The 12,271-nt window shown below is 37.6% G+C and overlaps 1 protein-coding gene across 1 annotated transcript in view; it reads right to left on the reverse strand.

Moving 5' to 3' along the window:
• The window catches only part of PRKDC (protein kinase, DNA-activated, catalytic subunit), an 81,859-nt gene that overhangs the window by 21,043 nt on the left and 48,545 nt on the right, over positions 1-12,271 (reverse strand). Inside the window, exons 57-67 of the mRNA XM_064385733.1 lie at positions 11,660-11,870; positions 10,906-11,095; positions 10,337-10,552; positions 8,924-9,036; positions 7,741-7,872; positions 6,363-6,542; positions 2,915-3,123; positions 2,330-2,468; positions 1,714-1,902; positions 1,017-1,241; positions 325-433 (exon numbers count right to left, since the gene is read on the reverse strand). Coding sequence (XP_064241803.1) covers positions 325-433; positions 1,017-1,241; positions 1,714-1,902; positions 2,330-2,468; positions 2,915-3,123; positions 6,363-6,542; positions 7,741-7,872; positions 8,924-9,036; positions 10,337-10,552; positions 10,906-11,095; positions 11,660-11,870 — 1,913 coding nt within the window. The remainder of the gene's footprint in view (positions 1-324; positions 434-1,016; positions 1,242-1,713; positions 1,903-2,329; positions 2,469-2,914; positions 3,124-6,362; positions 6,543-7,740; positions 7,873-8,923; positions 9,037-10,336; positions 10,553-10,905; positions 11,096-11,659; positions 11,871-12,271) is intronic.

Consider the following 12,271-nt stretch of genomic DNA (forward strand, 5'->3'; position numbering starts at 1 on the left):
AGCAAATCTATACACCACATCTATGTCTTCATCTCTGCTAACTGCTATTTACTACCAAAAATAACTCCAATAAAAAAAATAGCTTAAAACTTTAACTGACACTTTCAAAAGAGATGCTTAACTCTTATCACAAGAATTATGCTAATTAAACTTTGCAATAGAACATGAAGTTATGTTCAATCCTATCTCACAAAACTGTAATAGGTCTTACTGTCAAGAAGACAGTAAGAAGTAATTCCAGACTTATGCTTCTTCAAACAGCAGTCCAGAAATTCAAAGTTCAGGAAACCACAATTACTGAATACAAAAGGAAAAAAACTTTACTTCTCTTGGTCATAAAATTGATGAAATCTTGTATTTCTGTCAAAGCTTGTACAGACTGCAGTTTGGTCATTCGACTTTGATATAACAAGGAATCAATGCTGGAATAGCTCTGAAAAGAAAGGGAGAGAATTAAAGACAGAATTTAAAGCATGGTTCTGTTCAGTGCTCTACAAATTATTGATCTGTATCTTTTGTATGTTATGCTTTAGAACCCACCCTCTTACAAGTAATTTAAGAGCTGATAATCAGAGCGCTTTGGACAAGCACAGAGTCATATTCTAGCTGCAATTCCTATCCTAGATTTGAGGCAAGTCCTACAGTCTAACCAAAACTCAGTAATGGATGGAATTTGTAACTTCCCAATGCAACACTCTTTGCAAGCTTGTTCTGGGGACAGGAGGCCTCTGAAAAGATGAATAAATTTTTTATTGTCACCACAAGCAATTACTCTTAAAAATGTATAAAATATAAAATCAGCAAAATAAAACAAACAAAAACAGGAGAATGCACTCCACTGGCTCACTCACCTTTCATCATTGCAAGCAGTGAATTTAAAAGAAGTTTTTTCACCTGACACAGAAGGCACTGAGTGTTTCTCTTGAGACTATTATCTAGCAGCAGTAATAGCAACAGCAGTTTCATTGTTCCAGTTTACACAAAAAAGCCATACCAGAGATAGAAGACGTTATTACCTGCATGAATATTTGCATGCCATTGCTAATGTAATATTTGGCTCTGTCAAAATCATCTTGCAGGATGTACAGGAGACTGAGTTCTTGGCTGTAGTGCATTTCTATAATGGCTTTCTTCTGTTCTGTCTTCATTGCCTCATCAATAAAGGTTAACAAAGTCTGGTCATTCTCCCCACTGAGCAGTAACTTCAACTTACTGCGTATTATATAGGGCAGATATGTCTCCTACAAAGTGAGAACACACAGTCTTTATTTCTGCAAATGGAATATTAAATGATCAAATTTTTTGTTATCAGTAGCAAATCAAATAAAGAAATTTTTGAATTTTTTAAAAGATATTTTCCCTTTCATCAATTCCTATTTGCTTTTTCCTATAGCCTATATTTCCAACTCCTATAGCCTTTTCCTATAGCTCAAGAAGCTGTTAGTAAATCTTAGCAGTTTCAAAATCCATGGTTTGGTAACTCTTAAAATAGGAAAAAATATAAGTGAGAAAAGCAACAAAAAAGACTTGCAAAGAAAGGAGACAGTAAAGCTGGTCCTGTGGGATCTGCCATAGACTTGAGGTAAAAATTAAACATCAAAATGAACAAGTAGAAGTAATTGTTTCAATTTTTAAAATATATCAGACTCTCCACTAATTTCCATAATAAAGTAACCCAAATAATGCAGTACCAATGAAATAATTTGTAAAAACCTGAAAAAATGGATCATTCCATGTTTTGCTTAGGTCTGGAGGTTTTCCACTGTCAATATTAACAGTAGCACAATATTCCAGCGACTTCCACATTGTGAGGTGGTCATAGCATTCCAGAGAGGCAAGCTCCCAGAAGTCCTTCTCTGCTTCTGTTGGCTCTCCATCTTGCCAGTCTTCTTGGGAGAGTGCCTAGGGAATGAATTTGAAGGGAAAATAGTGCCAGATTCCAGCCAAGAACCTGTTTCAATTCTAAGTCATGAGCAACTTAACTGTAATTAATTCTCATAAAAATATCTATCCATTTACCAGAGTGTGACAGCAACATTAAATGTAGAAAATTCAAGCTTGACAGTGTTTATACATAAATTAATTTCATGTAGCTATCTTCAGTAAACCTACGTTTTTGAAGAGTGAGCATTTTAAAAGAAGGTTAGAGATTTGTCTTCATTTTTACCCACTGCAACTCATGCCATGAACACATGCAATTTGCTCTCTTGGGGTTGCAGTGTGCCCATGTGTTTTTACTTGTCTGCCTAGATAATTCACTTTTTTCTAATTTGATTAGTTTTAAGTAATGAGAGAATTACAAAACAAAAATATCTTGTTGTCATTTTACCTTATCATAATATTGAGCTGCTTCAGCATAATCATTCCTTGCTTCTGCCAACAAAGCTTTCTGTGTAATTTCCTTAGTCCCAATCTTACCACTGAAAATGCCACGAAGGGCATCATAATCCCCAAGGGATCTGTACAGCCTAGTAAAATTGAGAAGAGAAATCTTTTAAATAGTTCAGCAGATGTATATCAATACAAACAGAAGCTATCTAAAAAAATAAATTTGATAAGCAGTAATACTACCAGCTTGAAATAGTAAATTTTTAGGAAGTATTTCTTATGCAAGATCAGAAACACATACTTAACTACATAAAACTTCATCTTGTAGGGTAATACCTGAACTACGGAAATTCCTGCAGTTGAAAAGTTATGAACAAGATGTTTTTCAACAGTCTGACAGCACCATAAGAGTGCACAGTTTCAAAGTCCAACTGCTCTCACAGACAGTATTAAGTGAGAAAAAATTAAAAGCGTATCTAATTCTAAGAGACAGAAAGACTAAAAAAGAAATCACACAAGCCATAAAAGCAGAATTCTTCACAGGGCAAACCTAAGTGGGAGTAAATTGTCTCAAACAAGAATTTACTTAGCAAGTTCAATCCATCTGATCACATCTGGGGGCAGCTCTGTCCTCCCACGCATCCTTTTGGAGGGGGGCTCCTCCGCAGGGGACAGAGCCATCAGGGCACGCTCCAGAAGAAGGATGCCCATGGGCTGCTGCAAACTTGCAAGGCAGCTCGTGCTCACATTAGCTGAGTCCAGTTCCAGTAGCTCTCTGTGCTGGTAACTCATTTCCTGTAAGATAAAACACCAGGTGTCCACTTGGGGTAAAACTATACGGATTTGGTATCCTTTTTCTTACGGTGCAAGGTTTAAAATGGAAATAAGCCATTAGGCCTCCAGAAGTTCCCCATGCAGGGAAAACTGGAATCTTTTCCTTTTGTGCTGTTGCTCTTTGGACAGAGAACAGTACAGAGTAACCTCATATACTTTGGCTCCAAGACATGGGACAACTCTGCACAGAATCACAAGGAAAGTGGGGGAGAGGTAGATGGACACATTGACAGCCTGAACTTTTCCTTCTGTTGGCAGGATTTTGCCTGTACACAGCAGCTGTGCTTCACTTAGTCTGTTCAGTGGTGCACTCCTGCATAAGCCAAAGGCAGGATTTACCACCAAGTCTTCTCTGAGCTGGAGGCTTTCTATCCACACACTCAGCCAGTTTTAGCACATCACAGCTTCCTGTTAGACTTCTCTAGTACTGTACTCATCTACTCCTGCCTGATTCAAAGACATGACAGTGCTTCTCTATATCATATTTAACATTAGTCCAACTACAGAATAATCTCTTTTTCAGGGATAAACATTCCTGTTTAGTTGAAGTTTTTTGTTTTTAAATACTTAAATCACTATTCTAAATACAGGTAAATAATTCAAGAAAGCAGCATGTCTATTAAATTCAGTGTTAGGTTTTTCCTTTCTTTTGTTTTCTACTAAAGAAAAGTCACAATAGTATCTTAAATAAACCAAAGAAAAAAAATCACGTGGAAGAGGTGCAGTACAGCTTTCAGTACAAAAACCAGCACCACATTTTAGAATAAAAATTAAAATCAGATTCTTGCAACACAGCATGTTCAAGGATACTATATGAAAAAAAACTACTGTTTGGAAATTGCAACAGGAGACTGAGAACAACCAAGTTACACTTCTCTGATAAATGACAACCACAGTAAAAACTGAATAAGAGGCATCTGCATAAGCAAACTCATGACACAATTTGTAGAGCTGGGACTCAAAAAACCCACAGCCTCTTGTAGCTTCCTGAGTTAAAGACCAGTCATATCCTAATGAGGGGCTAGCATATATATTTCCTATTAAAGCAATTTCAATTAGCTGCACACATGTCCCAGACATATTCCCTGACTGCCACCTTTTAGGGGTTATATCAAGAACACAGTGACAACTGAACAAAAATCTAAAACCTTAAAAACAACTTTGCTAAGGTAAGACCAAAAGCCCTTTCTCATACCACAGGAAAAAGGGTAAGAACTGTGCAAATGTAAGGGTATGTGCCAAGAATGAATATCCTCCCAAACTTAAAATGTACAGACATCACCCCACATTAAAGGAGCTATCTTTCTATTTTTAGTGCATTTTGGTGACTATTTGACCACTTATCTTCTCAAAGCAGAGGAAATGTCCCCTGCTCCATATGCAATGAGCACTGCCTACTTGCACCATATGTTCAAAGATTAGGGAGAATGGCATCCAAGCTGGCCTGGCAGCTATAACATCTCTAAGGCAATTGTATGTTCTTCAGAGGCCAAGCATCTCTTTGGGGGCTATGTAAATTTTTGTCACCAAGTTAACTCTTTTAGTATTTCAGTTGGTCCTTAATCTGCCCTGAAAGTGAATCCCAGAGCTTCATAATCAATTTTAACATTATATGTGCAGACAAAACCAGCTCTTTTAACCCATCAAGTTATTCTCCTGATGGGACATGAACCTGTGGAAGATTAAAAAGTCAAACAACCAGAAGGAAAGAACAGTAAAGCAGGAAGCCTTTCTGAAACTAGCCAGTATTTATTATGCTGTTTGTATACAGGAAAGAAAAGCTGTACTTCCAAACAGCCAAGCCACTAGGACCCACATTTGTGAGTCAAATGAAAGCCTTGACACGGCTGAGCTCTTGCTCACACTCTCCCAGCCTGCTCTCTTGATCAATGTGAACTCAATTCCCTACTGGGAAAAAACTTCCTCTCACTGCTTGCAGGCTGTTTAGACTTCATGATATTGTACTTTTGTTATTGATGAAGATGGCAAGGAGATGTTTTTATTGCTCTTACAAAGTCTGTATTTTTTATGAAATCTAACTTACTTTTACTTCTCGAGTCTTAATTTTATGTCTATTCAGAAAAAAAAAAGTAGCCTAATGCAACAGTGTTATTAGCAGGGTCTAGACAGCATAATTCAACACAAATAATACCATCAAGACAGAACTAACAAATGCGATGTCAAGAGGGAATATTAACAGATAGCTATTGTGAGACGCTGGCTCAAAAAATACCAAGACAGCCCAGAAAAATCCCCATAGTATTTGACCTTTTATGCAGCTGCATAGAAAAAAAGTAAACAAGAAATTACATTTTTTCAGATGTGTAATTACAAGTACTAGGAAGCAAAGTTTCTCTCTGTTTACAAAGCTAGCTCGAACTAGATGGTTCTCTTGTATTTGGAAGGATACCTACTGTCACAGAGTATTTAAATTTCCATAACAAATAAGAAACCATTAGCTGTCACTGAATAAAAGATTCCTTTGAGAGCTAGGAATCACAACATCAATACAGTTGATAAGAATCACTAAATACAGTGACAGTGGGTATTTAACAGGTGCTGGGAAAACGTTATCTCCCTGAAAACTGGGTTAAAAGACGAAATTCACAATGTATTCCAGGTCAGTATATTCTCATAACAGAAAAGCTCGCGTTTCCTCTCCATAAAAACTGTAGTGCACCCACTTGTCCTCTGGTGAGCCCTTCCTTCATTACTGAAAATCCCCAGACAAGTACTTCAGGGGACTAATTTGAAAAAAAAATAAACAAGAGAGGCTAACAACAAACAGTCTGACAGCTACTGATATCCTCAAGACATCAAAGAATTCCTCAGTAAGCACTTCCCAGAAACAGGAAGATAAGCACAACACCCACATAACCCTTTCAATTGTTCTCAATTCCCACTTCAATTGAAATAGCTTTCATTTGTAATCAAACCTCTTCTTGTTACTGATGCAATTAAAACATTAAAAGGTGACTCAAACTGAGGAGATCTGAAATCTAGAAACCTTGAAAAATCAGTTCAGAGGTATGGCCTACCTTGTTCACCTTAAGTGCCACTTGAAATACCCATTTGGTTAAAATTCTCCTTCCATCTCTGTCTCAACTTCATTGACAGTGTTTGACCTTCACTACCCTGGGTTTATCACACATTCAGAGACATTATATCCAGTTACTTTCATGCCATGTATCGGGATTTACCTGGATGCACGCAATGAAGGGTGGAAAGTATGACAGGCTCATACTGAGGAAATTATTGAAGTCACTCAGCAGCTTCTGGACAATGGTGTTTTTCTCAGAAGGGTTTTTAGATTTTTTTACCTCATGAAAAATTCCACTAAACAAACTGCTGAAAAGTTGCTTGGCAAATGTCGGATCTTTCTGTGAATTACAATAAAAAACAGTAAGGTCACTGAACTTTGCTGTGACACAACAGATTGTCAAATAAAATTAAAAGATATGACCCACCCTGTACCTAATCCCTAGACACTCTTTGGGAATGACTATTTAAACTGGCATGCATCTCACCTGTGCTGGGAATTACTGTACTACCCCTTCAAACACCATTTGAATTCTTCTACTTAAAGAAACTTTAAGGCAATGCAAATTTTCAGCCAGAGTGTCAGGGGAGAGGGTGGAATTTTCAATTTTCACATACTCACAACTCCCATTACAGGAAGCAGACACCCAGTATCATGTCAGGGACACCACAGTCCATGAAGTGAGTTTTAGTAAATAAAAAAAGACATCAATGTGTGAGGAGACCTGGTCCTAAAAATTGAGGCAGCTAACAGAGACACAGACTGTCTGTACAGACAGACAGTTTAATCTGAGATTTAAAGGCTTTTTTTTTTTTTTTCAATCCAGAAACACACTTGTGTGTGTAACATAATCCTATGCATCTTGGTCTATCATGGGTCTGGAATTTGGTCTAACTCTATCTAATGCTACTCACAGTACTCGTGACTGTGCTACTTCTGTCCTTTACAGAGAGATAAGGGACTATCAAAAGTAATGAAACACAAAGGTAATCAAGAAGACTGTGACTTCCCAAAGACTGTAAAATGGGATTCAGTTTACTGTTCACTTCAGTCTGTAGTTTCTATCACTCTCATGTAGGAAAAGGAATATTAGATCAGCTTTACTGAGCAGTCTGAGTCCAGTCTTACACTGAATTCATTTGTATTTTTACAAGTCTATTAGAGACATACAATAGAAGAGAAATGGCTGCTGAACAGTGAGATGTCCTTTGCAATAATGTCTGCAGAGACCACCGTCTGTTTCTCAAGCAGAAGAACCTGCAGGAAATGGACAACAGCTGATGCATCCAGTTCTCAACTGCTGAGGTGAGGCAAGCAACAAAGCCTCTTCTCTGAACACTGCACCAGCACAGGGGTAGGAGAAACACTCCCTCAAAACAGAGTCCTTTAATGTGGATCACAGTGGTTGACTGCAAATGTGTATCACAGTGGTTGACTGCAAAACTACAAATCAATTTTCAAAGTGGTTGCCCAGCTACCTGACACTTTCCCTACAGGACCAGAAAACTTCACAAGTGACCTCTGAGAAGCAGACAGACCTGGGCAAGGCCCTGCAGAGGGGCAATGAGACTGCAGTATTCAATCTGGATGTCAGGAAGGTCTCCCACTCGGTAACTTCTGTACAAAATAACCTGGGCATCATACTTCATCTTCAGCTCAGATTTAATCTCCTGAAATGCATTAATCATGTAAAAAAAAAAGTTAGGAAATGGCCTCACGCTGTGCCAGGAGAGAGGTTTAAATTAGATATTATGAAAAAAATTTCACTGAAGAGTGGTCAGGCATTGGAACAAGCCTCCCACAGAAGTGGAGAAAACACCATCACTGGAAGTGCTTAAAAGATAGGGGATTTCATTGGTTGTATTTTGGACTTCCATACAGAACGCATTTACAGGTTCTCTCTTGTACGGTGGGAGGAAATGGTAGCTTTAGCCTGCAAGTAAACAAAAATGGGCTAAAATAGATATTTGTGTGGTTCTTCCAGACATAAGTTCTGTTTACACAGTTGTCTGCATCTGCAGAGTATTACAGGAGTGTCTCAAACTGGTAGCTCTCAATCCTGGATTCCTGCTCTTGCGACTAAATGCTATCATTTTTTTACAATAATGTGTGCTATTTTTAGTAACAGGAACCTCTGAAAAACTGCTAGTGAGCTTAAAAACACTTAGATTTATTGTAAGTACATAACACAACCAGAAAACCCACAAAGTAGTAGGTTTCTGGCCTTGAGAAACACTCAACAAATGATTATTACTGACATTCCTTCAGGTTAAAAGTTCAAACCAGTTCTGGACAGTCCATCAGCTGCATCACACTTTTGAGTTCACCTTCAGACACTGGATAATGTTTCTCCAACAATTTCTGCAGTGTATTGTAGCTCTAAGGTCCCTAGTTTCCAGAATGACAATTGTAAAGGGCTTCCCAATAACTGTTAGGGACTCCCAGCACATAAAATCATTTCATGCACTTTAAGTGGTAGGCTGGAAGTGTTATCCTCCACCTCCTTTCTCACCCATGCTAAGTAACATCATTTAGCTTTAGGGCCATAAATAGCATTATTTCCAAATTAAACCTTCTAAAGTGCTTAAAGCACTTTACACTTTAGCACTACTTAAAGTACCTTACACCTACCCTTTCTTCCCAAAGTTACTACAAGAGATGAAGTACAAGATTGCAAATGCATTGAGACTTGAAGTTTTAAACCCATTTGGATTGACTAACCTTTTCTCTTTTCTGTTCAGCCAGACTTTTTCTGGCATAAATCAGACTGAGTTTGTCTTGGTCCTTCAAGAAACGTCTCCGCAGTCTTAGAATTTCTGCTCGTTCTTCTATACCTAAGGAACATATGATTATGTCCACAGCTTTTCCTTTTAGATTTAAGGCAGAAGCATCATATAAAAAAACCATAATCTTTGTATTTACTTACAAGTAAATACAAGGCCTTTCAACAAGCTAGCCAATAATAAAAAATTAAGTTGCTCTTAAAAAGCAGATAATAAGCATTTATAGAGACAATAGAGAGAAGAGGTAATAAGCATTTATATAGAGACTTTAAGTGCATGGATGAGGTATAAAGATCAAACTATTGTACAGGGAAAGACCCTAAAATTCATGAAGAAATATGTCCTATATGTCAGATTTGTTTAAGCTCTCAAAGGCATGTATAGCATTTGCACTATATTCCCGAAAGTATATAACTCCCTAAATAAAAGAGGTGCTAAAAGATATCAAGATATTGTGTAGTAAGAATATTGTACTGTATTTTTTAAGTACAATTACAGAACTGCCACTGGATCCACTCCTGCTCAGGACAGTCATGGGAAAAGGCCACTTAACTGACTGTCAGCTCAGTCCACTTCCTAGAAAAGGAGAGTGAGCAAACAAAAACAAACCACTGTAACTGATGTTTTCCAGGCTGGAAGACCAGGGACTAACTAGAAGGTAGACTGACCTCTCTATTTCTGTAGTTCTGCATGAACTACAGTCCATTATTCATAACTGCCTTGAAACACATCTCAGGTACTGAAAAGACTGATTTTTATAGCTCAATGCCTGAACTCCTAATATCATCCTTTCTGTCAAAATTTTAATGACAAAGTAGACAATGGTTAAAGAGGGAGAAGGATCCCAAGTCACTTCAGAGCAGTACTGATATTTTTCACTTATTGACTGGGTGGAAGAAGGAGCTTTCTCATAAAAAAGCAAGGACTTCTAATGACAGATTGCAAAATGTTGGAGATCAAGTCAGCACACATGAAATTGTTTAGAAAATACATTTAGAGATCTCTTCTTTAAAGAGTTAAATTTAAAAATCTTTAAAAAGAAGGGTCAGAACTGTCTGATATTCATGCTGTGATCCTCTTAGGGAGGGGCAGGAATGCAGAGATGACACTGACTGGTTTCTCATCCAGCCAGTTCTTTCAATGAGCAATATATAATTCTATAATTCCTAGCACAATCCTAGCTTTGTGTCACACATTGTGTGTCATCACATACTCCTGGAAACAAAAATCTCTCAAGGTGAACCTCGATTGGACTGTCTCAAAGACAATGGACTGCTAGCCAAATAACTGACAAGGATGGTTTATAAAAGTGTACTAATTGCACGGAAATTGCACAGTAAGGCTTACAGACCTTTAGTTTTGCTGTCCACTTCATCTCCAGGAAAACCCAACCTTTTTTTCCCGAAATCTGGCCCCACTGGTTTAAAGGTTGTTTGTTTAAATTTTTCAGTCCTTTTGCTAACCAACAGCATGGATGAAGACAGGGATTCAGAGGATGAAGGAACTGCATACTCTGCCAACGTGTCAATGCTACTTCCAGTTAGCCAATTAAAAGAACTTCTACCACCTGTAACAAGAAATTGCCAAAAAGCTGTAACATACTCAGACATAAACAAAGTGAAAACACCTCTGAGCCAGGTATTTTTTCTCTCCCAAAAATATAATTTCCTAGTGTTTAAGGGCAGAACAAATTTCAAGCTGCTAGGCAAGACAGCATTTCTTTTACATTAGGCACAATATAAAATACGTATGAGACTAATAAAAATGTGATTTTTTTCCCATATCACACCAAAAAAAACCCCCTGGAAAACAAAATACTAAAGATATTTACACTTTTACATTAAAAAATCATATGCTACAGAAATTACATCATTCCTACAGCAAAAAAGAACACTTCAGAAAACACTGTTCTGGACTTACTGCCATGCTGTGTAGGTGTAAATTCATATTGCCTTTGGGTAGCCCTCACTTGCCCATGGACTGACCCAGAAGGAGAAAGGGATCTGTCCTGTGACAAATTCTTGTGGGTACTTGGAGAAGCCTGAGTCTCCACAAACATTGGTGTGAGCACAGTGCTTCGGTAACGCCAGCTGGAATCCACTACAAAGTCCTATGAACAAAGAAAGATTTTAAGTAGAACAATAAAGATGGAGGCTTTCTGCATTTATTCATTGAGCAGGACAGCAGAAATTACATTTCAGAAATCAAAACACCCTCCCAAGTATAGGGGCAGAACTTGACTACATATAAAAGTAACCCCAACAAACCACAAAGTGGTTTCCACAGCTCAGTAATAAAAGCGCATTAACTTAGACTGGTCAGCTGAGGACTGATTTACAGCTCTTGCACCAGTATTCCTGTTTCTTGACAGTATTTCTCCAGTTGATGCTGCTTCTCTCTGCTACCCCTTTTTTTTTTTAGCATTTCAGTACTCTACAAATCAGCTAATCTTAGTACATTATTTTAATTTTTTAAAAAGAAATTACAATTACTGCCCCCACAAAATCATCAAACTTCTGATACTGTGCACAACTCATAACTGCTGCACCAGTTAACTTTGGAGCACAAAACGCTATGAAGAATCTCCATTATGCCATTCTTTTCTAAGTAGTAACTACATTAAAGAGCAGAATTTGTTACATAGTCTCATACAGGACAAAACAGTACAATTCACCTGAAATTTGCATTCAGACAGTGGATGCTCAAATATTTTTCTGGAATAATCTGGGCTCTTGCTAGTCATTTCAAGCAGAAAATTTGTGATTAGACTCAAGTAATGCGTTTCAATCTTGGTGGAATAGAAAGAATTTAACAATGACAGCACGCGGTCAAGAGTATTTGTAGGCAACCTTGTTTCATGACTCCAAAAATTCCTAACAATTAACCTGTAAAGGCAAAGAATAAAAGTTATTCTTGGTTATTTTCAAATAGAAACACCCCCCTCCCCTGACTTCTAAAAAAGCCAAGTTAAAAAGGGAAAAAAAACCCAAACCCACGAGCAAAAAACTCCAAAACAATAAGCTGTTAAGGCCTTAAACTAATACTTTCATACATTAATCTTCCATTGAATTACACTGAATTCCTCATTCATCTACCATGTTCTGTGCCTCATATAAAAGGTTTACTCTGAAAAAATTACTTCTGTCAAGTTTTTTCCTTCTGTGAAGTGCTATGGATGGAGAAACACCAAGATCTCCTCTTTCATCTTTTGCTTCATCAAAATAATTTCTAAAACTCTAGAACATCAATGCAGAATTAGGCTTAACATAATGAAGCAACATTGCCA

The sequence above is a fragment of the Passer domesticus genome, chromosome 1 (assembly GCF_036417665.1).
Source record: "Passer domesticus isolate bPasDom1 chromosome 1, bPasDom1.hap1, whole genome shotgun sequence".
NCBI lineage: Eukaryota > Metazoa > Chordata > Aves > Passeriformes > Passeridae > Passer > Passer domesticus.